This window comes from Dermatophagoides pteronyssinus, unplaced genomic scaffold (assembly GCF_027571235.1).
Source record: "Dermatophagoides pteronyssinus isolate colony J.1.1.1.1 unplaced genomic scaffold, Derpt_VIB-CSIC_2022.12 sq0041, whole genome shotgun sequence".
NCBI lineage: Eukaryota > Metazoa > Arthropoda > Arachnida > Sarcoptiformes > Pyroglyphidae > Dermatophagoides > Dermatophagoides pteronyssinus.
In genome coordinates, this window is record NW_027461564.1 from 137,171 (window position 1) to 164,144 (window position 26,974).

General features: G+C 28.6%; 11 protein-coding genes across 12 annotated transcripts; 7 read left to right on the top strand and 4 right to left on the bottom strand.

Annotated features, from left to right (window-relative positions):
• Positions 1–142: 142 nt before the first annotated feature.
• Positions 143–1,654, top strand: LOC113794748 (uncharacterized). 2 transcript variants are annotated; one of them, XM_075823915.1, is made up of 4 exons: positions 143–401; positions 960–1,207; positions 1,272–1,448; positions 1,541–1,654. In XM_075823915.1, the coding sequence occupies exons 1-4, from the start codon at positions 269–271 to the stop codon at positions 1,589–1,591; spliced, it is 609 nt and encodes a 202-aa protein (XP_075680030.1). In that variant the 5' UTR covers positions 143–268; the 3' UTR covers positions 1,592–1,654. The 2 variants fall into 2 exon arrangements, with proteins under 2 accessions (XP_075680030.1, XP_075680031.1); XM_075823916.1 differs by having other exon boundaries at positions 147–350.
• On the bottom strand, positions 1,272–3,607 carry LOC113794737 (sodium/potassium/calcium exchanger 5-like). Its single transcript, XM_027344874.2, is given in 5 exon segments — positions 1,272–2,597; positions 2,663–2,928; positions 2,930–2,967; positions 3,048–3,162; positions 3,214–3,607. Coding segments are annotated over 5 exon segments (1,497 nt in total). The 5' UTR covers positions 3,433–3,607; the 3' UTR covers positions 1,272–1,738.
• A 362-nt stretch (positions 3,608–3,969) lies between these two features.
• LOC113794778 (uncharacterized) lies at positions 3,970–7,341 on the bottom strand. Its single transcript, XM_027344916.2, has 3 exons — positions 7,206–7,341; positions 5,872–7,098; positions 3,970–5,808 (listed from the first exon to the last, which is right to left on the bottom strand). Exons 2-3 carry the CDS (start codon positions 6,927–6,929, stop codon positions 4,392–4,394), a joined length of 2,475 nt encoding a protein of 824 aa, XP_027200717.1. The 5' UTR covers positions 6,930–7,098; positions 7,206–7,341; the 3' UTR covers positions 3,970–4,391.
• Positions 7,342–7,443: 102 nt separating this feature from the next.
• On the bottom strand, positions 7,444–10,376 carry Rrp6 (exosome component Rrp6). Its single transcript, XM_075823913.1, is given in 8 exon segments — positions 7,444–7,637; positions 7,705–7,973; positions 7,976–8,304; positions 8,367–8,566; positions 8,627–9,241; positions 9,300–9,806; positions 9,870–10,193; positions 10,253–10,376. Coding segments are annotated over 8 exon segments (2,307 nt in total). The 5' UTR covers positions 10,256–10,376; the 3' UTR covers positions 7,444–7,577.
• A 224-nt stretch (positions 10,377–10,600) lies between these two features.
• LOC113794677 (dehydrogenase/reductase SDR family member 7-like) lies at positions 10,601–11,912 on the top strand. Its single transcript, XM_027344808.2, has 4 exons — positions 10,601–10,848; positions 10,903–11,052; positions 11,113–11,219; positions 11,277–11,912. Exons 1-4 carry the CDS (start codon positions 10,737–10,739, stop codon positions 11,862–11,864), a joined length of 957 nt encoding a protein of 318 aa, XP_027200609.2. The 5' UTR covers positions 10,601–10,736; the 3' UTR covers positions 11,865–11,912.
• Positions 11,913–12,018: 106 nt separating this feature from the next.
• LOC113794688 (dehydrogenase/reductase SDR family member 7-like) lies at positions 12,019–13,273 on the top strand. The gene is made up of 5 exons (XM_027344819.2): positions 12,019–12,130; positions 12,230–12,376; positions 12,449–12,555; positions 12,620–12,862; positions 12,917–13,273. Exons 1-5 carry the CDS (start codon positions 12,019–12,021, stop codon positions 13,271–13,273), a joined length of 966 nt encoding a protein of 321 aa, XP_027200620.2.
• LOC113794700 (diphthine--ammonia ligase) lies at positions 13,264–14,176 on the bottom strand. The gene is given in 2 exon segments (XM_027344830.2): positions 13,264–13,604; positions 13,606–14,176. Coding segments are annotated over 2 exon segments (756 nt in total). The 5' UTR covers positions 14,056–14,176; the 3' UTR covers positions 13,264–13,298.
• A 309-nt stretch (positions 14,177–14,485) lies between these two features.
• Positions 14,486–20,050, top strand: LOC142646041 (uncharacterized). The gene is made up of 3 exons (XM_075823917.1): positions 14,486–15,315; positions 18,963–19,063; positions 19,131–20,050. Exon 3 carries the CDS (start codon positions 19,703–19,705, stop codon positions 20,048–20,050), a length of 348 nt encoding a protein of 115 aa, XP_075680032.1. The 5' UTR covers positions 14,486–15,315; positions 18,963–19,063; positions 19,131–19,702.
• Positions 20,051–20,147: 97 nt separating this feature from the next.
• Positions 20,148–24,595, top strand: LOC113794768 (serine/threonine-protein phosphatase 2A 56 kDa regulatory subunit gamma isoform-like). Its single transcript, XM_027344904.2, has 7 exons — positions 20,148–20,546; positions 22,223–22,426; positions 22,496–22,686; positions 22,754–22,916; positions 22,974–23,374; positions 23,432–23,663; positions 23,724–24,595. The coding sequence occupies exons 1-7, from the start codon at positions 20,148–20,150 to the stop codon at positions 24,072–24,074; spliced, it is 1,941 nt and encodes a 646-aa protein (XP_027200705.2). The 3' UTR covers positions 24,075–24,595.
• Positions 24,596–24,651: 56 nt separating this feature from the next.
• Positions 24,652–25,782, top strand: LOC113794837 (testis-specific serine/threonine-protein kinase 4-like). Its single transcript, XM_027344985.2, has one exon. It carries the CDS (start codon positions 24,778–24,780, stop codon positions 25,702–25,704), a length of 927 nt encoding a protein of 308 aa, XP_027200786.1. The 5' UTR covers positions 24,652–24,777; the 3' UTR covers positions 25,705–25,782.
• LOC113794827 (uncharacterized) lies at positions 25,782–26,968 on the top strand. The gene has a single exon (XM_027344973.2). It carries the CDS (start codon positions 25,879–25,881, stop codon positions 26,869–26,871), a length of 993 nt encoding a protein of 330 aa, XP_027200774.2. The 5' UTR covers positions 25,782–25,878; the 3' UTR covers positions 26,872–26,968.
• Positions 26,969–26,974: the final 6 nt, after the last annotated feature.

Consider the following 26,974-nt stretch of genomic DNA (forward strand, 5'->3'; position numbering starts at 1 on the left):
GGTTGGTTGTTATGGTTTTTTCATGAAATGGAAGTTTTCCAGCAAAAACAAAAATTCTCGAACATTTTTTAGAAATGATGTAGTTAAACAAGGGGAAAATCAATCAGTTTTGTCAAATTCCAACCTATATCGACATTGACATAATTTCAATTAAAATTTCAATTGAAATCTGTTTTTTTTGTTGCTACATTGAAATTATTTGATTTAGTGATTTACATTGACCTGGATTATTGATTAATTTTGCTTTTGTTTTCGGATTTTTAAAAAAATGATGAACCAACATAAATGCTGTCGATGTTATTCATGTAAAAATCATCATTCCAAAGGATGCTGTATGTCGACGAATAATGGTAATAATAAACAATCGACTGCAACTGATGATGGCTGCTGTTATAAAAAGCGTAATTTTTTAAAAAATATTTTGTTTTTGTTTTTTCGGCTTATTTGAATATTTTTAAAAAACAACTAATGTTAATCATGTGATGATCTGATAAAATATGTGTGTGAGTCACCCACAAAAAGGTTATCATCAAAGCAAAAAGAAAAATTACTGAAATTTCATGACTAATTGGAACTAAATTCAAGTTTGAAAAAAAAACACAAACCCGATACATTTTCAAATGTGGTTCTCGACGATGCGTAATATAAACAAGCAAAAATTACTTATTCAGCAAAAAAAAAAAACACAAACAAAAATCTAATCTTCTGAATTGAATTTGTCATAACAACAGACGAATTGTTTCATTTTTCTTTGATATTTAAAAGCTTAGCAACCTGTGTATTTAATGACAAATGACATAGACTCAATTGAATTCAACAGAAACCAACCAGAAATTTTAATTTTAATTTTTTGTTTAACGATTTTTGTTTCGAAAAATCTCTTTAAAATCCCCGAAAAACAATGTTTCGATCAATTTTATTATCATTATTATTTTTGATTTGCTTGTTTCAAACATTAGAATTAACAGGTGCGCAATCTGAAACGCCAATCTCATCCAACAGCAACACAATGGAAACAACAACTATTTCGGATCGTATTGTGAAATCAATGGCAAAATTGAATATAAACGTTCAGACTAAACTACAAGATTTAGTTGCCGATTTAGATAAACTTGAAGAAATTGAAACAGCATATGAACCAAGTTATATGCAGCAAAATATTGATATTTTTAAACTTGGTGTTGTTGAAACAGCACAAAAATTCTTTGTAAGAATCAAATATTATTATTTTTTGTCTTTAATTTGAATCTGATTTTCTCAATCAAAAACAGACGGCAATGATGGCCGATCCTATCGAACGACAACAACTAAATTTAGATGGTGATTTGGATAAACGAATGAAAACTTTTGTGGATAATTTGAAAGAATTGGCCAAAATAATTCAAAATGAATTGAAAAAACCAAAAGAAAATCGAGCTAGGTATGGATTAACACCTTTTGCAGCACTTGTAAGTTTTGTTATTTGGTTGTAATTCTTTGATTGAAAATTGATTTTAATAATCCGTTTTTTTTCAATTCAATTCCAAACACACACACGTAGGACGAAAAGGAAAGTAGAATGATGACGCATGGATTGATGCTTCATAATTGAAATGGATTTTTGAATTTTGTTTAAAGAAAAATTTTTAAAAATAAAAAAAATATTATCATTTAATGATGAGTAGATTTGCTTATAAATCATTTTTCATTTTTTTTTCAATAAATTGTACCGGGTGTGTTTGTAATAAATAATAAAAAATTATGCAAATGCAATTTCAACAAAACTTGCAATAGTAATGAAAACAATATAAATACAGGTACAAGTAATACCAACACCTAAACTTAATTTCCATTCAAACATTGATAATGATGTAATCAATGCTATAATTGCTAATAATAATGAAAATGTTGTTAAAGGTAAACCTTCAGAATGGATAACGATCGATGTAATCGATGTATCCAATGTACTGAAATCAATCATATTGATAATTGATTTAATAAACCATGGCAGGCCTAAACAGATTAATATATCGAATATATTCGAACCAATTGAATTACATAATGCCATATCAACTAAACCGGCACGTTTAACAACCAAAACACTACTAATCAATTCTGGTATTGATGTTCCAGCAGCCAACAAAGTTAATCCGCCAACAGTTTCAGGTATTTTTAATGTATCACCAATAATTGTAACCATCCATACAGATAAATAGGTTAATAATATGATCCAGAATATTGATATTATAAATGTTGTTATAAACCAATAACCAATTGGTTTTGGTATTGTCCAACGAAATAAAAATTGTACTGGATACAGTACAATTTTCATCAATAAATTACTTTCTGCCCAATTTTCTTCTTCAATAATACCATCTTCAGCCATTGATGATAATCTTCGATTTGATAATGAATTTGTACGTGATCTTGATGGTATTGATAATGATTCCATACCATTACCATCCATTTCATTTGGAACGGTTAATAATGGTGTTTTTTCCGTTACCGGCGTTATTGTTGGTGAAATTTTACCACCAGCTAGATCACCAAGTTTTGTATTATAATACATTATTATTAAATATATGCAGAATAGACATATCATTGCTAATGATTCGATCCTAAATGAATGAAAAAAAAACAAGGTATAAAACATGTGTAATGTAAATTAATCAATTAGACTTACCAATCTACAAAATTATCTTTTAAAACTAATAACAATGTTGTCACTGTAATTAGGTAGAAAATAGAATCACGTATAATGGCAAATTTGGAAACATTCGCTTGTTGATTTGTTGAGAAAAAATATGATGCAAATGAACAAACAGCCGGTATAAATATAATATTGAAAACAGCTGAACCAAGTATTGTACCGGTACCGATATCATCTTTCGATATGAATACACCGATTATTGATGTAAACAGTTCCGGTGCTGATGTTCCAATTGCCATAGAATGTTGCACCGGCAACATCGGCCGGTAAATTTAATTCTGTTCATTTTTTTATTGGAAAATGAAGAAAACATCCACAAATGAGATTTAGAAACATTTTGATTAATCAAATAACTTACCATCACTAATAGCACCAAGTGATGAAAGAAAATAATAATCACAAACAATACCCAATGATAGACAAATGTAGATTAATAGGAAAAAATGTACAAAAATGCCACCATTTTTACGAATCTTTTCAGAAAAAATTTAGTCAAGGAAGAAAAAATGAAAATGAAATCTTACATGATCGGGCATAAAATCCGGTGGATAACTATTTGATGAATAAAACTTCTGATTGATTGTATTATTGTCATCATCATCGATCGATGGTTTATTGAGTTCATCATCATCTAATGATGATTTTTTATCAAATTTTAATTTTGATGCGGAAATTATTCCAAAGAAAAATATTATCAATAAAAAAATTGACCAACAGGAAATCTTTTTCAATTTAAACATCATTATTACTAGGGGAAGAAATAATTCTTAAACCATGATGATCATCACATCACATTACAACAAGAGCGACTAAAACAACGAATAACGAACGACTAAGACATTTCCATTCATCATCATCATCATTAGATAATCTATAGAGAAAGTTTTTTTGTGTGTATTTGTACAACTAAAAATAAAACAGAGAAACATTCAAAAAAAAAAATTTTGATTCTAATCATTTGATTGATTTGAGACCCAAAAAAAGATTGATATTTATTTGCTGACGTCAATCATCAATTTGGTGGGAAACTAAAACAATTTTTATCAACAAAAAAGAAATGATGTTATCATTATCATCAAAATATTAATAGACAGTGTTTTTTCTTTGATTTTTTTTGCACGATATTTGTTGTTGTGAACAACAAAACGTTCAAGATAAGAATGTTATTATTATTATGGGATATCAAATCAAACAATTATTGATCATTGTTTTTTTTGAAAAAATGTTGATTTCAACTTGAAGTGGGGGGAAACAAGGGAGAAAAAAATATTTCCGATTAATTCAATGAATCAATAAAAAAATAATTTTATTTGATCATCATTACAAATTGTAAAATTAAAAGTAAAAGACATGAAAAGAAAAATTATATGGTATCACAAAAAAATTATTTGAAAATTTATTACAATTTTATAAATAAATTATATTAAAAAAAATTGATGAGAAGTTAATGTTTTTTTTGGCGATTGTCGAACACTTTTTGGTTTGAGAAAATTATCCAATTATTTTGGCAATAAAATCAGATCAGATTGTAAATTATATAACAGTTATTTGAGAATAAAAAGAAGAGAGATGGCCAAAGAATTCATTCAGATTTTCATTGATTATTTGTTATTTAAAAAACCGGAAAAAGTGAACGAACAGAATTGATTGATAAATGAATTAGGCAGCGAATGATAATTATAAATAAACAAAATGATAAAATTCAATTCAATTCAACTCTTGCATGAATTTTTCCATCCAATTGTGGTAATAATTGATGATCATCTTTAATATTTATCCACAATGAATCTGAACCACAATCCAGTTTTTCCGATTCACTTGATTGTCGTTTGAAAAAAAATTCCTGTATACCATTACGTTTGGATGGAATTTGTTGTTTGAATGTTAATAATGTTATATGTGGTCCCATCAATGTTAACTTATGTGGAACTTCTTCATTTGAAAATTTAACATATGCTGGTATTGGCACACAATTTGCTGAAGAATTAATTGATAATGCAGAATTGAATTGATTTATAAAATGTGGTTGTGGTGATAATGGTGATGGTGGCGGTAATAATTGATGTATCGTTGTGGATGTTGCTGAATTACCACTTTCAGTTAAAATAGCTGCTGTAGAATTGGTAATTACCGGTTGACCAGCAAAATAATGAATTTGCTGTTGTTGTTGTTGCAGATTATTATGAGCATGAGTAAATGTCGGTACAGCCGATGTTGATTGATTCGATGTTGATGGTGAATCAGCATTTGGTGTTTCAAAAACCTGTGCAAAATGTTTATCCAATATTGCTTGACCACTTTCATTTTTCAGCGTACTAAAATCAATATTTTTCAATGCTAAACCTAGACCAGATTCACGATAATTTGATGATTTATTATTCGACGATGATGATGATGTTTGATTATTATTATTATTATTATTGTTGGCTGTTGTTGTTGTTGAATTTTTTCCAACACCAGCTTCACGCTGTTGAATATTGTTACCAATTTGTTGTGATGATGATGATCCAGGCAATGATGGTGAATGTGAACGTTCAAATGATTTGAGCGCTTGACTTAATTTAATATCGGTTTCTTGTTCTGAACGAACTTTATTTAATTTTTCAATTAATTTCCGGGCAAATTCTTCTGGATCTTCAGTAGGTAATAGCTGATTTTTTAATTGTTGTGGTGGTGGTCGTTGGAAACGTTGTGCTAATGTTTTATTTGATAATGACATTGAATTACGTATGGATGATTTTCTATCACGTGCTGAACAAACTAACGATGAATCACTTGATGATATTGATTCAATTTCAGAATCTTTTTTCGAATTATGTTGTATTGATGAATATTGTGCATGTCTATTTACATGATATGGATGTGGTGGACAATTTTCCAATTGATAATATTGTAGCTGTAATCCTGGTAAACGAGAGTTAACACCTTGTGATGAATTTAATTTATTTGATAATGTTAATGATCGAAATGATTGTTGTTGTTGTCGTGAATGTTGTTGATATTGTTGTTGTTGTTGAGCGGATTTAGGCACAACTTCAATGACAGTTGTTGAATCACCATCTTCACTGATTTCATCAATAACAGGCATATCATATCTGTTTATATAATTATTATTTGACCTATTTTTTCGAATAAAAAAAATTACAATTATCATTTTATAAAAGTAAAAACTAATGAATTACTCTGCAATTGATTCTTGTTCCGTTTGATCATCCGCATTCTGAAGTTCTGAATTGCATTTTCCATGCGAAGATTGTTGTTGATCAGAATAATTCGTTGTTTTGTTGCATGACGACGATGTTCCAGCTGCTGAAGATGATTGCGTTTGTTGAACATTGTTTATTGTCGAATCAAATTTATTAATATAATCAAAAAATATTCTTGATTTGAGAAAATTTTGATAAATACCACCACTTAATTGTGCTTCAATTTCATCGAATGCTTCATCAAATGTATTGGCATCCAATTGACGATTTGCAGAATGATCGTTTGTTGATGAATCTTGATTATGATTACGTTGATTTTTATAAATATCTAATAAATTTTGTTGACATTTTTCCGATAATGAAAGTATTTGTGGATTCAATATGAAACGTTTAAATATCACAGAAATTAAACGATTTCTAGTGGCAATATCGATTTCCTGAGATTTTAAACCAATACAGGCAAAATAAAAATTTAACATATAATCAGCACCAGCTTGTGCTGTATATTGTCGAAACAAATTAACACCATCACGATCATCAATCAATGAATGAAAATCTTTTGACCAACGATCAATTATTTGTAATGGTGTTTCGATATTCGATGATGATGGTGTCGATGATAATGGTGATGGTGATTGTTGTTGTTGTTGATCACTACTACCACAATCATCAATTTGATTGCGTTGTTGTGATTGACATTTTTGAGATTGATTTGTCATTGATTTGTCAACATTGACTGGCGGTGGATTTTCAACCGCAGTAGAATTACGATTTATTAATTTAGAATTGAAAAATTGTTGCGATATTGTCGATGGTTTTGATTGTTGTCGATTATGATTGTTATGTTGTTGATGATAATTTTGTTGTGATTCTTGATGATGACGACGATAATAATTTGGACTTTGATTAATCGATCCAGCTGTCATAGATGATAATTGTTGTTGTTGTTGAATCAATGTTACTGATGCAGATGCGGATGATGATGGCGATGGTGATGGTGATGAACTTGTTGGTGATGCAGTTGCAAGGCTCATGATTATTATTAAGATTTTTTTTTTTTTTTTTTATTTTGTAATCTATAAAATGTTGTTAACATTCATTAAATTATGATGACATTTTTTAATTAGAATAATTTTTGGTAAATCATCGATAGAATCCTATAGCATTTAAATGAACATTGAAAAAACAAGGCAACCAAATCAGCTTATGTGTGCATGGCCAAAAAAAAACGATCAAAAAAAATTAATCAATCAAAGACACAACAAACCAAATGAAAACAAAAACAACAACAACATAATCAAAGAATATACCCAATGGACCATGATGATGATCAAATATACAACATATGTATGCAAACAAAACACACACAAAAAACTAATCATATCTTTTTGAGCCAGCACAATCGCCGCCACCACCAACAACAACGAAAACAAAATGATCACGATGATCCCACACACATAACACTTGTAGGATTTGTTTTCCTAATACACCATGCGCCATCTATTAACATCGATATGAGTGTATTCCAAAAAAAAATTTGGGAAAAAATCAGCAAATCAAATTAGTAATTTTAATTGAATTTTTAATTTTTAAAAAATAATAATCATAGAAAAAAAACAAATTAAAAATGAAATAAAATCTTTTCAGATTGATTGAATCTATTTAAGTTCCAAATTAATCGATTATGATGATGATTGTTGTTGTTGTCGAAGTTCATCTTTTTGTTTAATTTTATATAAATACTATTTTTTCAATGAAAGAAAAATAATGATTAAATCGGCTTGATGAATGAAAAACACAAACACATACCCTTTGATAAAATGTTATATAACCATCAAAAAGTTTATCCATTTGTACCCGATTCGTTTTAGTTTTTTTGGAAAAATTTTCGGCTTCTTTTTCATCATCATCGATAATCATTTTATTTGTTGATTTTCTACATAAAGAGGACGATGAAGAAATATTTTGATTATCAAACATATTGATCAATGAATGATGATCAATATCATTACGAATCGATTGAATTTCAATACCGGATGATTTATCATTATTGTTATCATTATTTTTCTCGAGTTTGGTATGAATTTTTTCAATTCATTCGACCATTGTAATAATGGTTGATCAATAATGAAATGTTCATTTTGATCATTATGATGATCATTATGATGATCGTTGTGATGATGATCAATAGTTAAAAATTTATTAAAATTCAATGAACGATCAATGAGAAGATCATTAGTTAAATCAATTGTAATATCATTTTTCATTGATGATTGAATTGTTTCGGTAGAATTTTGATCAATTAAAACTTTTGAACGAGCATCGAATATTATTCGATGTATTTCATTAATATATTGACGAACTAATGGTGGAATGGGATTACAACATGCCAATATTCCTTGTTGTTCTCTATTAAAATAAAATTTCATTTGAAAATTGATCATACAAAAACTTTGATAATGAAAAAATACCTAGGTAAAATTTCACAAATTTTTAGCAAAAGATTATTCGGTAAAACATATCCAGTACTTTCATCTTCTTGTCGAGCAATCAAATCACGCCAAACATATAATGATTTTAATGCAGCCATTTGTCGGGGATTAAATCGAAGATTATTTTTCCAAATCAAATGAATATGATCATTGATTTCTGGTAGTTTTTTCTCATATCGCTAAATTATTGATATAATTAATTGTTGATTGAATTTCAATTAAAATGTCAAAAAATTTACCTTAAGACACATTTGTTGACTGCGTTCCATAACAACACGTAAAAGATTTCCAGTTTCATTACCGGCATCCAATAATTGTTGTTTTAATTTTCGATAAATATACAGTAAAAAATGTGTATCACAACGTGCATATTGAAGCATTTCTTCGGGTATTGGTCGTATACGCCAATCAGCTAATTGAAAACGTTTATCCAATTGATAATGACAATAATGATCAACCAACGATGATAATGATAAATGTTGATAATCAAGTGTTTTGGCTGCAACCCACGTATCGAACATATTAACAACATAAATACCTAGATCACGTTGTAACCAAATAATATCGTATGTTGATGAATGAAATACTTTCAATATTGATGGTAATGTAAATATTTCATTTAATATTTGTATATCATTCCACAGGGGAAATACATCGATAATATAATCAGTCAGATCGGTTGATATTTGCAACAAACATGTTAAACCTTGATAAGATCTAAATGAATGATGTTCAAGATCGATGGCAATTTCCTGGAATCTTTTCAGATCCTCAATCAATTCATGAAGATCATCACGTTTATTAATGAATTTATAACGTTTTTCCTTTAACGATTCGGATGATGGTGGTGGCTGCTAAATGGTTGAAAAATGATTAAAATGAATTTATGCTAAATGTTAAATTCGTAAATACCTTTGATTCATCCGAAATTTGGTGGTGAAAAAATTCCGATGGTATTTTAAAATTTTCAATTTCATATTGATAAGGATGTTGATAAAAATATTTTGGATAATTGTAACCAGGTATAAGATTTGCTGGCAGTTCATTTTGCGATATCGGTTTCAATGAATCTTCCAATGATACAAGCGAATTTGGTTTTCTGGTCAATTTCGGTATGAATGGCGTTGAATATGAATTATCTGTTTTGATTTTATATACAATTTGTGGTCGTTTAACATTTGATGCTGCAATAAATAGAAAATTTCTTTTCGATTGAGATAAAGGAGAAGAATCAACATTGTTACTGTTATTATCCGATGGATATTTTCGTTTAATACCGGATTGATTTTTATTAAAATCTTTGATAAATATTTTTGAATTATTTTGTTTTGAATCAACATTCATTTGGACTTGTATTAAATTTGGTTGAGAACTTTTTCGTTTTTCTTTTAGATTTTGTGCACATTCAAAATAATGTATCTTGGGAGAAAAAAACAATAAAGTTTAAATTAAATTTAAAAAAATCTTGATTAATTCAATTACCGTTTTATCGATTAATGCATCGTCAATTTCCAATAATTTTGAAATTTTTTGTTGATCATCAAATTTTGCTCGTGTAAAATTACAATCACGACTATTTGGATTAAGATCATTTTGATTTAATTTTGTTAGAATTTTCAATGTATTACAACATTGAATTTTTATTAAATTTTGAATTTTTTCATTCTTTTTAGCATTTGAATTTTGTAGAATTTCTTTTGCTAACAGAATTGTTTCTTTAATTTTATCATTAAAATCTGATGTTGTAAATGAATCTTTTGCCAAAATGTCCGATGATGATGACGAAGACGATGATGAAGTTGTCTGCTGCTTTAATGAATTTGAAAATTTACAAAAATTGTTCATGAAGAAAATAAGATACATACCATGATTTAATTTGGATGGATATCTTTTTAATTACAAACAAAAACCGAAGAAAATTAAATCAACAAAAAAAACCACATTTTTTCCAATTCCAAACACAAACACGTGACGTTTATGAACCGTACAAAAAGTACGTTTCACAATGAGGAAATTTTTCTGATTCGAATATCTTCAGTGAGGTTAGGATAGGTTGATGACGAGGAAAATCAAAAATGATAACATTTTATCAATCAATCAATCAATCGAGAAAGGAAAAGTAATGTAATTTGTGATTTCTGTTCGCCAAACAAACAAAGCAACAACGAAAAAAACCAGATTTTGTTTCCTCTTGAAATATCATTTATGAATATTGATTGATGATTGATTGATTGATCACACAGAAAAACAAAAACAAATCTTCAACAGAGCCGACGCTAAATTTTTTTATACTGAAAGAGTCTGTGTAACACACAAACACACATCAATGTGAAGAGAAAAATATTCATAATGTTTATGATTTTATCAATAACCGTTTTTGTTTTTTTTATCGGATGGTGGTGGTTTCATTTAGATTGTGATCTTGAAACATATTTGGCACTTAAATTTGGACGTTCAATTGGTAAAGTTTTTTCATCGTTGTTTGATTGTTATTTTTAATTGATCAATCGGGTAGATTCATTAAATGGAAAAATTATATGGATAACCGGTGCATCATCCGGTATTGGTGAAGGTCTTGCATATAATCTTGCATCAGTTGGTTGTAAATTAATATTATCGGCAACAAATGAATCAAAATTACGTGATGTTGCTAAACGTTGTGTCGGTAAGTTTTCAGTTGAAAATAGTTTGTTTCTTTTTATCATTATCATTTTCTTTCGTTTAGAAATTGGAAGATATTCGGAAAATGATGTATTGGTATTACCATTCAATATAACCGATACGGATTGTCATCAACAAATGTTGGATAAAGTTTTACAGCATTTCAACAAGGTGATTCTAGCGATGATTATGATCAATGATAATTGATGATTTTCATATTCACTTTAGTTGGATATTCTGGTCAATAATGCCGGACGTGCACAACGTTCATGGTTTGTCGATGTTGATTCCGAAATTGATCATCAATTATTTGAAATCAATGTATTTGGTTTGGTTAATCTAACTCGGGTTGTTTTACGTTATTTTCTCGAACATAATCCTGATGGACAATTTGGTGTAACAAGTAGTACTGCAGGTCTTTTAGGTGTACCATATTCAGCATCGTATACTGGTTCAAAACATGCATTACATGGTTATTTTGAATGTCTTCGTACGGAACTTGGACGTCGAAAAATATCGATAACAATATTCTGTGTTGGTCCAGTTTTTTCCAATTTATTGGAAAAAGCATTTACAGGTGAACCAGGTAAATTGGTTGGCGGTAAACAACCAGCCGAAAGTAAACAAAAATTATCTGCAAAACGTTGCAGTTATTTAATGGCCATAGCATTAGCTAATCATATCGATCAATCATGGATATCATTACAACCAATTCTGACATTTCATTATTTTGCTGTTTATCTTCCACAATTATTTCGAAAAATTTTCCCATATTTTTATGATGAAAAAAGAAGCCAAGAATTTCGTGATGGTTGATTGTGGTTTGTCAACAACAAAAATTCATCGATAAAAATAATATTTTTTTTTAATTTTAAAAATTTTAAATCGATTGACTCTATTCCCGGGCTCAATTCATATACAACGTATGCGAATTTTGTTTTTCCGAATCTCAGAATTTTTTTTCAAAATGATGTTATTTTTGTTCATTATCTTTGCAATTTTGGGTTATTGTTTATGGAAATTTGCACAACTTGATCATGATCTTGAAATTTTATTGGCATTAAAATTTGGAAAATCAATAAGTTTAGTTTCGATTCCAAAAAATGAATTTTGATTTTCAAATGAAATTTTAATTTTTGTTTTTTCTGTTGTTGTTTTTGTTTGTTTCCATCAAAAAAAAGGTACATTCAAGGGAAAAGTTGTATGGATAACCGGTGCATCATCCGGTATTGGTGAACATTTAGCCTATGTTTTAGCATCAAATGGTGCTAAATTAATTCTTTCCGGTAGAGATGAATCAAGATTGAATAAAGTTGCTCAAACATCTTGTTTGTAAGTATATCCAAAAGTTGAGTTAACAAGACCAAACCAAAACCAAAAAAATTGATTTTTTCAATTAGCTATCGCTAATTATGATGAACAAAATGTTTTGGTTTTACCATTCGATATTATTGATCGTCATTGTCATCAACAGATGATGGATAAAGTTTTAAAACATTTTAATCGAGTAAGTTTTTTTTATTGGTTCTGAAAAATGATTGATTTATTGCCACGTGAAACTATTCTATTAGTTGGATATTCTTGTGAATAATGCCGGACGTGCACAACGTTCATGGTTTGTCGATGTTGATTCAGAAATTGATCATGAATTATTTGAAATAAATGTATTTGGTTTGGTTAATCTAACTCGTATTGTTTTACGTTATTTTCTGGAACATAATCCTGATGGACAATTTGGTGTGACAAGTAGTACAGCCGGTATTGTTGGTTCGCCATTTGTATCATCATATTCGGCATCTAAACATGCTTTACATGTATGTTTATCAATTTTTTTCAATGATTACTTGACCTAACCTATTGCTGTATAGGGATATTTTGAAAGTTTACGTAATGAATTAGGTTCGCAACAAACAACAAATAATATCGGTATAACATTATTTTGTGTTGGTCCAACATTTTCAAATATACTTTATAATGCATTTACCGGAAAACCGGGTGAAATTGCACGACAAATTCAACCACCATTAAGTAATCGTATGACAACTGAACGTTGTGCATATTTAATGGCAATTGCATTAGCAAATCGTTTGGATCAAGTATGGATTACCAGGCAACCAACATTATTGATGCATTATGTTTCACAATATTTACCACAATTATTTCGTAAAATTGCACCGAAATATTTGTCCAAAAAAATGTTAAAACATTTACGAGATTTAAAATGAAATTAAAAATGAAAGAATGTGTTTTTTATTCTAAATGCATTCGAATTGGTTTTAAATATGATACCTGTACAATTTGATTATCATTACCATCATCAACAATTTCATATTCATCGATAATAATTTTTTTATTTTGAAACATAGGACAACCGATTGTCATTGATTCATATTCACCACCTTCACCACAAACATTAAGTTGATATTTTTCATTCAATTCCATCAATTTTTTCAATAAACTCTCATCAATTTTTCGACCCAAATATTGTCGTGGATCAAGACCAAGGGCAGCAGTTTTTATCAATAAAGCTTCAATACCTGAATCAATCATTTCTTTGAAGTAATTCAATTTGATTTCTCCTCCAAAGTGGTGATAAGAGTTTGATTGATAATCTTGAACAAACATTTTCAGCTCTTAATCGTTGATAATTGGAATGAATTGCACCACATGAAACGGCATCGAATTCCAAATCACGACGAACATCGGATAATAATTCATAAAGATCTTCAACTTCATCACCATCAACTGGTGAATTATATTCCATTTGTTGATTAACCGGTTTACCTCGAATAATTCGCTGATATAATGGAACATTTAATGCTTTTGCTTGTAATTCCAGTACATCTTGTCCAACAGTTTGATACATATATGAATCTAATTCTTTACCCGATTCGGATGGTTTTAGATTAGCCAAAGCAACTAATTTATTATCGGAATTTTCTCGTGCAATCAAATGCATTGCATAACAAGAATCTTTACCACCACTCAATAATGCAACAAATTTCATTTTTTCAATACAATCAACAACCAAAAAATCGCAAAAAACAATTTTTAAATTTTAAAACCAAACACGTGCAAAATACAAACCAAAACATTCCGTTATCTATGAACATGACACCACCACAAAAAAATGACAGCTGTTGTTATTGTTGTTTGCAAATCAAAAAACGCATGCGTCAATCCAAAAAAAAAAAAAGAAGCAAAATATAAAAACAACAGTGTGGGCGCGAGCCAACAACAAAAAAAGCGCATGTTATCATCAACAAAAAATATTTTCGGTGTGGATCCGTGATGATCATCATAATCATTTTATTTTTTCTTTCCTTTCTTTTTTACTGCTGCTGCTGCTTCCAACATTGGTTTCTTTCTTTCTTTCATTTCGATTGATGATGCTTTTTGCTCTTTCAATGTTTTAACATTTCGCTTCAATATTTTTCCATTCCATTTCTCTGTGTGTTCTGCTGTTGTGTGTTTCCAGTTTGTTTTTCTCAATAATAATTTTTTATCATTTTTTTCTCTCTCTATGTTTTTATTTTCAAAAATAAATCATCATATTGATGTGTTATATTCGCAAACATTGAGAGAAAAAGAGATGATGATGACGATAATAATCATTTTCTATGATTTGCGTCGTCGAATAAAAATCATCATCATAAACTAAACTTTTTAAAAACAACAAACGTTCGAACAACGACGACGACGACTAAAACCAATCGGATCAACCAAATTCGAAACATCATCGTCATCATCATAATAATCATCATTATCGTTATTTGTTGTTGATGGCAACAAAAACAACAGACAAGTAACAAAATAATAATAATAATAAAAACAACAAGGATCCATCATAATCATCATCATCATTAGAAACAAATATCAAGAGATTTTTTATAATGATAATGATGATGATTTACTTTTTCTAGATTTAGGTTTGATTTAGATTTCGTTCATTGTATGTTTTGTTTTGTTTTGTGTGCCATTTTGTCTTTACTGTGTTTTTGTTTTTATGTGATTTTGTACTTTGAATTTGTTTGTTTTTGTTTTGTTTTGTTCATCAACCATCCAGATCGATATTGAATCAAATTATCGATCAAAATATTGTATTGAATTCGAATAATAATCAATCCCACCACCACCACCACCATTTCGTAAAAACAAAGCAAATAATTATTGCCAACATCATTCTATCTCTTTTGACAACAACAACAACAAAAATCTATCTGATTTTATCATTATCATTGCAGTTTGCCGGTAATAGAAAAAAACGGTAAGATTATTTTTCTGTTGAAAAAAAAATCATTGGAAATTTTTTTCCCATTCATCATCTTCAATCAATAAAATTATTATTATGTTTTTCTTTCTCTTTGAAAATTAATCAAATCAAAATCGATCGAATAGAAAAGACAAGTGATATTTAATGTCGAATTTTTTTTTGCTTTTTCCAATGATAAAATGTATGGTATGTTTTTGTTTGTTTGTTTGTTGTTGTTGTTATGAACATGTTTCATCATCATCATCATTATCATCATTGACGTGATTTTATTCAAAACGAGAAAGAAAACATAACAAATTTTCTCACCCTGTTTATTTTGTTTGGCTCCAGAATCACACATCATTATTTTTTCTTCTTTTTGATTCTTCATGTTTTTTTCTCTTCATCATTTTTTCCTAATGTAAATTACCCTTAGTTAGTGAACTAAGAAATGAAAATAATAAAGGTAAATTCTGTTTACAATAATATGATGATTTCAATCATTAAAATGAAATGAATGAATGAATGAAAAAATCCAATTTCAATCTTGTCACACTTTTTATTTTGTTTTCAAATAGAAAACGAAAATGATAAAATAAAACAAATAAAGAACGAAATATAGAAGGAAAATTTTGGGTTTCTTGAGAAATTCAATTTCTTTGGAATTTTTCTTTTATCTTCTTGGTTTGCTTATCGTAAATAACGTTTGTTTGTTTGTCTGTTTGCTATAGTAATAATTTCCGGCAAGATTCTCTTTTCCAAAGGATTCCACAAAAACAACATTCCAAAGATTATTTTCTTCTATTAGTTTGCTGTTTTTCCCAATTTCATTTCGACTTTGATTTTTTTTATATATAAGGCCGGAATCCTTATTATTTTCAACTAAATAAACGAAAACAAAAACAGAAGAAAAAATCCATTTCATAATAAAAAGATGAAGATGCCAGCGAAAAAAAATAAATCCATTCTAGCGATTGGCCCTATGGGGAAAACAAAATTGATAATATACCAAGGTCGCCAAAAAAAAAGTTTATGTATGTGGGGGTGGTTGTTGGGAAAAACAATAACCGAAACAAACAAAAAAAATCCCTACTCTAGAATCGTGAAAGAAAAGCAAAACAAACATTTATCGATTCTGGTGTTGCTGCTGCTATCAATAAAGATTGAATATTTTAGTTCTTGGTGATAGTGATTACTTTTCTTTTTTTGTTTTTGTTTTTGGCCCGTTTCGAAACCCAAATGAATCGACAGAATCGTAAACAAACAGAATCACAAAAAAGAATTGAAATAAAGTTTCTAATTCTTTTTTTATCATTGCTTTTTGTTTGTTTTGCATTTTCGCACTTTTGATCCCTTTGATCAATTAAAGAAATGAGAATATTCTGTGTTTTTTTTTCGTTGTTATTTTAAGTGTATAATGATGTTGTTTCAGATAGTAATAATATTCTTGCCTCTAATTGATTGATTGATTATTCATTTTAGCACCCAATTTTAGTTATTATTTGTTGAACAGCTAAAAGGAATATTCTGTTTTCGTTTTGGTTTTTATTTTTTCCCCCAAAAAGCCGGTTTCTGAAGTTTTTTCCCATTTCCCAAAAAAAAGTTTCCGGTAAGAAAATGATCAAGAAATTGAAAATCAAGGTTAGGTTATTATTTTGCCGAATTCATTAATTTTTGTTTTTGTTTTTCGTCATTCACATCATAAAATGGCCATGATAATCAGTGCATCTTTGCCAACCAAGAAAAAAAATGACAAACTATTGATTGATTATCAATCGATTAATCAAAAATAATGATAATTTTGTTTTTGACCATCATTGACCAGATTGTCATCATGATGATGTCATCAAAGAAGACTTGTTTTTTGTTTTTCTCGTTTCTTCTGGTAATTAAAAATTAACATTTTTTTCTCTCTTTTCCTTAAGATTAATCAATTAATAATAATCATAAGATTTACCTTGCTTGTGTGTGATAAGATGTATGTTTTTCAAATTTGTTTTTATAAAAAGATGTTCACCTTGTTACGATCAACTGATTATCAAGATTGATCAAGTATAACCCAACATTGAAAAACATTGATTCATTGATGATGATGATAATGATAATGATTTTCAAGTTTTTTTCTTTGCAATTAAATCTTGGTTTTTTTTGCTTCGCTTCTGATTCGAATCCAAATCCAAAATTCAATTCAATAAACCAGAAATGATATTGCAGAAAAATAGTTGTAATTTTAGTTTGATGATGATTGTATTATTGTTTGTGATTAATTCAATTAATTATTTAATCTCATGAATTGAATGGAATTGACAAATTTATATTGGACATTTTGTTTGTTTGTTTTGTATTGGGTTGGGTTAGATTGGGTTATTATTAATTTCATTTTCGAAAGGTGTACCGAGTCTATATTGATATTGATTATATGAAATAACGACGCATTTTTTTTCTTTAGCTTCCTTTGCACATACAGTTATCCAGAATAGGGGAAAAAATTCTTTTGAAATCCTGAGTCAGAAGATTTTTCTTTGGAAGAAAAAAATCCTAGTTCAATTTAAGCTAAACTAAAATCAATGATATTATGAACATAATGTGGTTGTATTTTTTTTTAATACCTGTATTGTCTGCACCTGATCTTGTCATCTAAATGACGATGTTATTCAATAATAATGATGATGATGACAACAACAAAATATGATTTAAAAAATATTTTACAGAAAAATGAAATGAAAAGCGTTGCCTATACCTATCCATAACATAACCAAAAGTCGAATAAACACCTTGAAAATGAGAAAAAAGAAATCCATCAAGATATTTAATATGATGATGGAATCCCTAGAAAAATAAATGTTCCTTCCTTCATCATCATTCTGTGAATTTCTTACTTTATTAAATATTAATGAAATGTTTGTGTTTGGTGAAATTTTAAATGTCAAAATACACACAAACGAACAGGCACAGACATGGAAAGAATCGTCGAATAGAAAAATTATTTGGCATTTTTTTCTACTGCTGTTGATGTTGATGATGATGATGAAGGACAATAATGATGATGACGATGACATGATTTGTGTGTGTGATTAAAACGTAGAAAAAAAGTTTGATTTTGGTTCATTATTGAATAAAATCCAATATAGTAAATTGAATTGAATTTTTTTCTCGAAAAAAAATGATTTTATTTAAACAAAAACAACGATAACGATAATAGAATATAGATGCTCAAAATGAAAGTAGGAAAATTGAATGAAATGAAATCCCTTTGAGGCAGATTGATTTTTGTTGTCGTTGTTTGTTTGTTTGTTTGTTGTGTATTCAGTTCACATCGGCGATGCTTTTCAATTTCACATTAGTAATTCTTTTCATGACCAAGAATATGTTTCTGTTTCTTGTTTTTTTTTAATATTCCACTTATTGATTCAATCGAAAGAAATGACAAAAAAATTGTTTTCTTTCTGACCTTATTCAATTTGTTATTTAACCAATGAAACTTTGAAATAAAAAAAATCAATTATTATTTTGAAATGTTTTTGCTTTTGGTCATTTTCCAATCAATAATGATATTGATTTTTTTGTTTTGCAGGCAAAATTATTGTTGAAAACGTTTTGAAATTGATATCCAGGAAAAAAATGTTTTCATTTTTGTTTTTGTATTTTTTTCTTTGCTATAGGATTTTTGAAAATTTCTTCTTTTTTTTGCCGATAAAAATCTAAATCCAGATTGTTTTTGTAATTCATCACCGAGCACCATAATAATCATAATAATAAAAAGGTTTGTAAATTTTTTAAAAATTTATTACGTTTTTTAAATTATTTTTTTTCGCAAAAATACAAAACAGACAAACAAACCATTCATAAATGAAGGGATCATCTTTATTATTTAAAAAAAATCAAACCAAACCAACGTCGTCACAAATTTTAACGTTTTTTTTTCTGATAAATTTTTCTTGATTCGATTTGAATGAATCGAATTGATTGTTTTTCAATCAAAATCAACCAATAAATTCATCGATTATTTAAACTCAATGTTTACTGTGTGTGTGTGTGTTTATGTATCTTATTTTCATTGATGGTTCGATCATTGATTTTTGATTAAAACTTATCATTTTGTGTGTTATGTGAATGTGATATTGTTTTGTTTTTTAAATTTCATATTTTTCTTCGTTTGAAAACACGAATCCATTAACGAGCAGAATTTTTTGAAATTTTTCAATTTTTGTTTGTTTGTTATGGTTGCGATCTTGCCAACACAATATTAGCCTGTCATTAACTCATCTCAGCCATCATTCTTGTTCTGATGATTTGGTTCGACACCACAATCATAATTCACAAGAATCAAGAATCAGCAATTTCCTTTTTTCGCCATTAATTATCATCTAATTTTGTTTAAAAACAAAAAAACAAAACAAAAATGATCATGATGATCACTAGCAGTAACAATGCATCAACAACAACAACAACAAACACTATTACATCATCATCATCAACAACAACAACAGCATCCACCATTACTAGTCTTTCAGATATAACCACATCATTATCATCAACAACGACATTAACATCATCCAACAATAACAATATGTCAAATACAACGATGGTTTCATCATCATCATCATCGACCACAACAACGATGACGCCGATATCATCATCTGTGTCAACAACAACAACAACAAATAATAATCATCATAATGATTGGACTGGTGGTGAGGATTGGAATGATGATGATGGTGGTGGTGGTGATCATGATTTGATCGGATAATTCTGATATTCATGATAATGATAATAATAGTGAGAAATATGTTAATTATTCATCATCAGATTCGTCATCATCATCCCATCATCATGTACCAGTGATAATGTCATTGAATTTAAAAAGTAAAAATGAAACATCATCAATAACCGGTAGCGGTGGCCATAGTGTTGGTGGTGCTCATAGCGTTTGGACAACAAATCAACCACATTCACCTGTTGCAGAAAGACGTGAACGTAGATTAAGTGCATCACGTTTCGAAATAAGTGAAAATCGTGAATTAATAAAATTACCACCAATCAAAGATGTACCCCTGAATGAACGTGAAGAATTATTTATACAAAAAATTCAACAATGTTGTGTTTTATTTGATTTTAGTCAAGATCCATTATCTGATCTCAAATGGAAAGATATTAAACGACAAACATTACATGAACTAGTTGAATATATTGTTACACAGAATAATGTTATTACTGAACCTATTTATCCAGAAGTTGTTCATATGGTAAGCATCATTCAATCTAATCATTTTTCCTAAATCGCAATTCCACTATTTTCAATTTATCCATTTCAATCATGTTTTTTTCAAGGAATTTCTTTCCTTTTTAAATCGACTACTACTGCTGCATAAGTAGCATGGTTGTCCAAAAAAAATTATCAAAAATCTTTTAGTAACCAAAAAAAAACATTCATTTTTAACCTGACATTTTAGGTAATCATAGTTAAGGAAATAGCAAACGAAATTGATGTTAAACTTTTTTTTTGATTATTTCAAGTTGATCATAAATCAATTTTTTGTTGAAAAGGATTTTTTTGGTTTTCCTCTTTATGTTTCAAATTGATAATCTTTTGGATGATGATTTTTGTTCTCTCTCTGTAAAATTGATTGATTTTACGATTGTTTTTATGGCTTGTTTTTTTTTGATTCGATATAAAATTTCTTTTCGATACATTTGAGATCCGGTTTTTTCAATCAATCAATCAAATCAGTTGCAAAATTTATTTTTTTTTCTAGAAGAAAAAATTTTTCATAATGATCATCATGTAATTTGTTGATCTGAATGACATTTCATTTTGTGTAGACTTGATTTGTGCGTATGATATGTCTTTTTTTGAAATGAAACCATTTCAAAATGAAATATATACCTTTACATGTTTGAATTTTTCATTATTTTGTTTCGTCAAACATTGTTCATTTTCTTTAAAACAATAATGGTTTGAAAATTCATTTTTTGGGGAGGAATTTATTTTTTTGCCTAAAAGAATTTTCAATTTTTAAAAATTTCAACCCTTTTCGATTGAATCCAACCGAAAAAAATCGATCACTATGATGATGATGACTTTTTATCGTTCCATTTCATGATCTAGATTTTTGTACACTTCATCTTTTTCTTAACATCACCATCATCATTAATCAGGCTAACTAACTTACTAACTAACTAAGCATTCAATTATAGATGATTCTTGTTTTTGTTGTTGATTTTCTTTTTTTCTTGGATAAACATGAAAATGTTTTTATCATACACAGAGGGCCATTTCGATGTTGTTGTTGTTTACGATGTTTATTTTTTCTTTCAAGTAAACATAAATATATCATGTTTGAACCAAAAAGCCATTTCTGTTTTTTTTGATATTTAGTTGAAATAGAAAACCGGTATTACTTATTAAGTTTTTTTCTCTGGTATTTCTATCAAAAGATTTTAATCATTGACGTCTACTGTCTATGTATGTAGGTGTATGTAATTTGTATCAGGAAAATAAAAATAAAAAGATTAAAACTTTAGAACGATAGAATCTATATATCTATAATTTTGCTGAAATCATCATCACCATATTGTGCCGGTTTTCCGTCTTTTTTCTTGTTAACATGATGTTATACATTGTACATTTTATTATTTCTTTATTTAAAAAAAAATTGTTACACTAACAACGATTTGGGATGTTGTTGTTAGATGTTGATTGCGATCAAAAGAAAAAAAATGCGTTGTCAGTGTTGTTGTTGTTGTAGATAATGATAATGATTTATCAGAAAAAAATGTGTACAATTGAAAATTAGCATAATTTTATTTTGTCCTGGTGATTGATTTGTTATGTGGAAAAGTCTGGTTTTTTTCGGATGTTACTGTAGAGTTTTTTTTTGTTTGTTTGAATGATTCTTATCATTTTTTTGAACTGACATAGTTTTCAACAAATGTATTTCGTATATTACCACCATCATCAAATCCTAATGGTGCTGAATTTGATCCGGAAGAAGATGAACCAACATTGGAGGCGGCGTGGCCACATTTACAATTTGTTTATGAATTTTTTCTAAGATTTTTAGAATCACCCGATTTTCAAGCATCGATTGCTAAAAAATATTTTGATCAAAAATTTGTTTTACAAGTAAGTTTGCATTGAATCAATCAATTTGAGTGGATGATTATAATGATTAATGATTTGAAATTTATATAGTTATTGGAATTATTCGATAGTGAAGATCCACGTGAACGTGATTTTCTAAAAACATCATTACATCGTATTTATGGAAAATTTCTAGGACTTCGTGCCTATATACGAAAACAAGTGAACAATATATTCTATCGTTTCATCTATGAAACTGAACGACATAATGGCATTGCAGAATTATTGGAAATTTTGGGAAGGTTTGTTTGTCTCTTTTCATTCAATGAAGTTATTATTTTATTTTATTGATCTTTTTGATTATTATAGCATTATAAATGGCTTCTCATTACCAGTGAAAGAAGAACATAAAGTATTTCTACTCAAAGTTTTGATGCCATTGCATAAAGTAAAATCATTGAGTGTTTATCATCCACAATTGGCCTATTGTGTTGTACAATTTTTGGAAAAAGATCCCAGCCTTACAGAGCCTGTATGTTGAATTTTTTTAATAACTGAAATATTATAAATTTTTTCGTTTTCTTTTCAGGTGATTAAAAGTTTATTGAAATATTGGCCAAAAGTACATAGCCCAAAAGAGGTTATGTTTTTAAACGAGCTTGAAGAAATTCTTGATGTGATCGAACCAACTGAATTTCAAAAAGTTATGGAACCTTTATTCAAACAATTAGCCAAATGTGTTTCATCACCACATTTTCAGGTTGCTGAACGTGCACTTTATTATTGGAATAATGAATATATTGTTACATTGATGAGCGATAACATACAAGTGATATTACCAATTATGTTTCCAGCATTATATCGTAATGCAAAATCACATTGGAATCGTACAATACATGGTCTTATTTATAATGCACAAAAATTATTTATGGAAATGAATCAGGTTCTATTTCATGAATGTGTTCGTTCATTCAAAGCTGATAGACAAAAGTAAATATTATTTAATTCCACATGATTCATTTAATTTATTTGTTTTGTTTTTTCCAGAGAGAAGCTTAAAATTAAAGAACGAAAAGAAGCATGGAAAAGAATGGATGATCTTGCCAAAAAGAATCCAACATTTGAAGAAATATCAACAACATTAAACAATTGTGATGATCTTTATCTATTTTCATCAATGTCCATCGACCCTTATAATGTGATTGATGATGATGATTTATTATTGGGTGATGATGATCTATTACCAGTTACAAATAATAGTGATAAATCTTATACTCAGGTTTGTTTTGTTTTTGTTTTTGTTTTTATTTTTCCAATAACATATAATTTCCTTATATAGATGGCCGAACCTGATAGTGATAATCTTAGACGTAAATTTAGAGAATATCGTAAATCAAGACCACATATTGATCTCTCAGCATTACAATTATCATCAATGGAACAGGATTATAAAAATACAATCGAAAATGGAATCGATAATAATAATGATAATGATTCAAATGATAAAGATAATAATGATAATTCGGCTAATAATGATACAATGATGACCAATGAAATGAATACCGACAATAATAATGATAATAAAGGAAATAATGATGAAAATATTAGTCAGAAAATATCGGCAAAAAATTCCGATACAAATTCCGGAAATACCATGGTAACAATGATCAATGATAATGGAGATAGATAAACTTTTAATTATTGTTTTTCAATCAATAACAACAACAACAATTTTTTATTAGCTTAAACAAATGTCGTATAAATAGTAAATACTAAATGAAACAATTTATATATTTTCCTTTTCATATGTGATTTTTACAAATTTTCCAATCCATCATTCATTGATGATGATGTTTTTTTCTTCTTCTACAATCGTTCAAAGCGGACATCATATCACACACAAATACACACATTGTTTGTTTGTTGTTGTTGTATCGATATTGTTAATGGGAACAATTTTTCATTCTTTTTTTTTAAATTTTTTCCTGATTATGTTTTTATCTGAAATTTGTAACCCTCGTATAGAATTGAATTGAATTATCATGAATCATGATTGTTTCATCATTATCATCATCATAAACATTTGATTTATATTTTTGATTGTTAAATTTTTTTTCTTTCCAGTAAAAAGGACATTAAATTTATAATTATGTAATTATCTAATGAATGATGATCATTCGGTTGATTATTAAAGTTGCCGTTTTGTAACAATTTTTTGTTTGTTTGTTCAAATTGAATTAAAATTTTTTTGTTTAAAAAAAGTTAATTAATAACGAATGTATTCGACAAGCAAATATTGTATATAAAACATTCGGTGGAATTTATTGAAAAATGTGGAGTGATTTAATTTGATTGGATGTCAGTCACATCACACATCCAATAATAATAAGTAAATGTCAAAAAAAGTTAAACGTGATGAAAGACGTGCCAAACTTTTAGATCCAACTACAACGGCACAAATCGATGAACGCACAATATTGATGTTAACGAAAAAAGGTTATCGTTTAATGACCATTGTTGGTTTCGGTTCATATGGCGAAGTATATAAAGCTGAACGATTACGTAACAATGAAATTTGTGCCGTCAAAATTATTGATCTATTACGATGTAGTCAAAAATATATGCAAAAATTTTTGCCAAGAGAATTGGCCGCATTGATGGAAATAAGACATGAAAATATAATTCGTGTTTATGATATATTTCGTTCCAATAAAAAGATTTATGTTTTTATGGAATTTGCTGCCAATGGTGATCTGGCTAAATATTTAAAAAAACATGGTATGCTTTCCGAACGACGAGCTAGAATATGGTTTAGACAGGCATGCCAAGCACTTCATTATCTTCATGAGGAAATGTGGACGGCACATCGTGATATTAAGATCGAAAATCTATTACTTAATGACAAATGGAAAATTAAATTAACGGATTTTGGTTTTGCTACCGATGTACTCGATATGAATGAAGATAATATTTTAAGCCAAACATTTTGCGGTACATTGCCATATTACTGTCCACAAATATTTCGTCGACAACCATATAATCCATTCAAAGCTGATACATGGGCAATGGGTGTTCTATTATATGCTATGACACATAATCGATTTCCATTTCATCATCGGGATCCTAAACGTATGATGCTTGAACATATGGATAAATTATATATGCCTACAAGGATACGAGAAAGTGCTTCGGAAGAATTAAAAGATTTAATATTGAAATTATTGGAAACCGATGAAGAACAACGAATATCTACTACCGATATTATAGCCCATCAATGGCTATTGTATGATGATGAAACAATGAGCGAATTTGACAAATAAATAAACAAAAATAATTATATTTGATCGAGTAATAATCATATTTTTAAACAAATCAATAAAACACGAGTTTTTAATCAATTTTAAATTAAATTTATTTTCACAAACATATAAATCGAATTCAACGTGGTTTGCTAAATGTTTGTTTGTTTTTCATTTCTCTGAGTGAGATCACAAATGGAAAAAAGTAAATCGACAAATACAAGTTCGGAAAAGCTACCAAAATATCCGATTGCGACTGGTCAAATATTGGATGGACGTTTTTTAATCGAAAGACATTTTAATACGGAAATATTTAGCAATTATTATCTTGGAACATATCATGATTCGGATCGTACACGATGGATTTTTATCAAAATGAAACATAATCAAGATTCAAATGATATTGATATGATTCGATGGGAATATAAAGTTTATAAATCATTGGAAACATCAGCAGGAATGTTACGTGTTCCACAACCGTTATATTTTGGATCAATTTTAACCTATGAGGCAATCGTTTTGGAATTATTGGGACCAAGTTTATTGGATATGTGGAATAAATGTGATCAACGTTTATCGATTCGTGCTTTGGCACAGATTGGCTATCAATTGATATGCCTGATGAAATATTTTCATGATCGTGGATTTGTTTATCGAAACATAAGACCAGAACATTTTCTTTATGGTGTAACCGGTTCAGAAAAATGGATGTGGATGTATGCTATTGATTTGAAATGGTGTAAAACTTATTCCAATGAACAACAATCGCACATAAAAATGGAACAGGCAAATGGTCCATTACAAATTGGCACTCATATTCGCTATATGTCAATCAATGCACATCGTGGTGTCGAACAAAGTCGTCGTGATGATCTTGAATCGATTGGTTATTTACTAACATATTTATTTTGCAGAAAACTTCCATGGATGGAATTGGAAAATATTGTCGATCGAAATGAATGTCATAGACGTATTGCCGAATGTAAAGAAAAATCATTATCAACAATTTGTCAACGTATGTTGCACGAATTTGAACAATATTTGACGACCGTAAGAAAATTGTCATTCGATGAAAAACCAAATTATCAAAATCTAGGTGAATTGTTTCTAAATGTTCAACGATCCATTGGATTTGAATCGAAATTTGATCTTTATGATTGGAATATATTTCATCGGCCAAAAAATTAACAATTTTTTTTTAAACAACAGATGACGCTCGATCGTCAACTGGCTTTTATTTTGGTTAATGGAAAAATAAATAAAAATGAACCATATTCAAAATGAATTATTC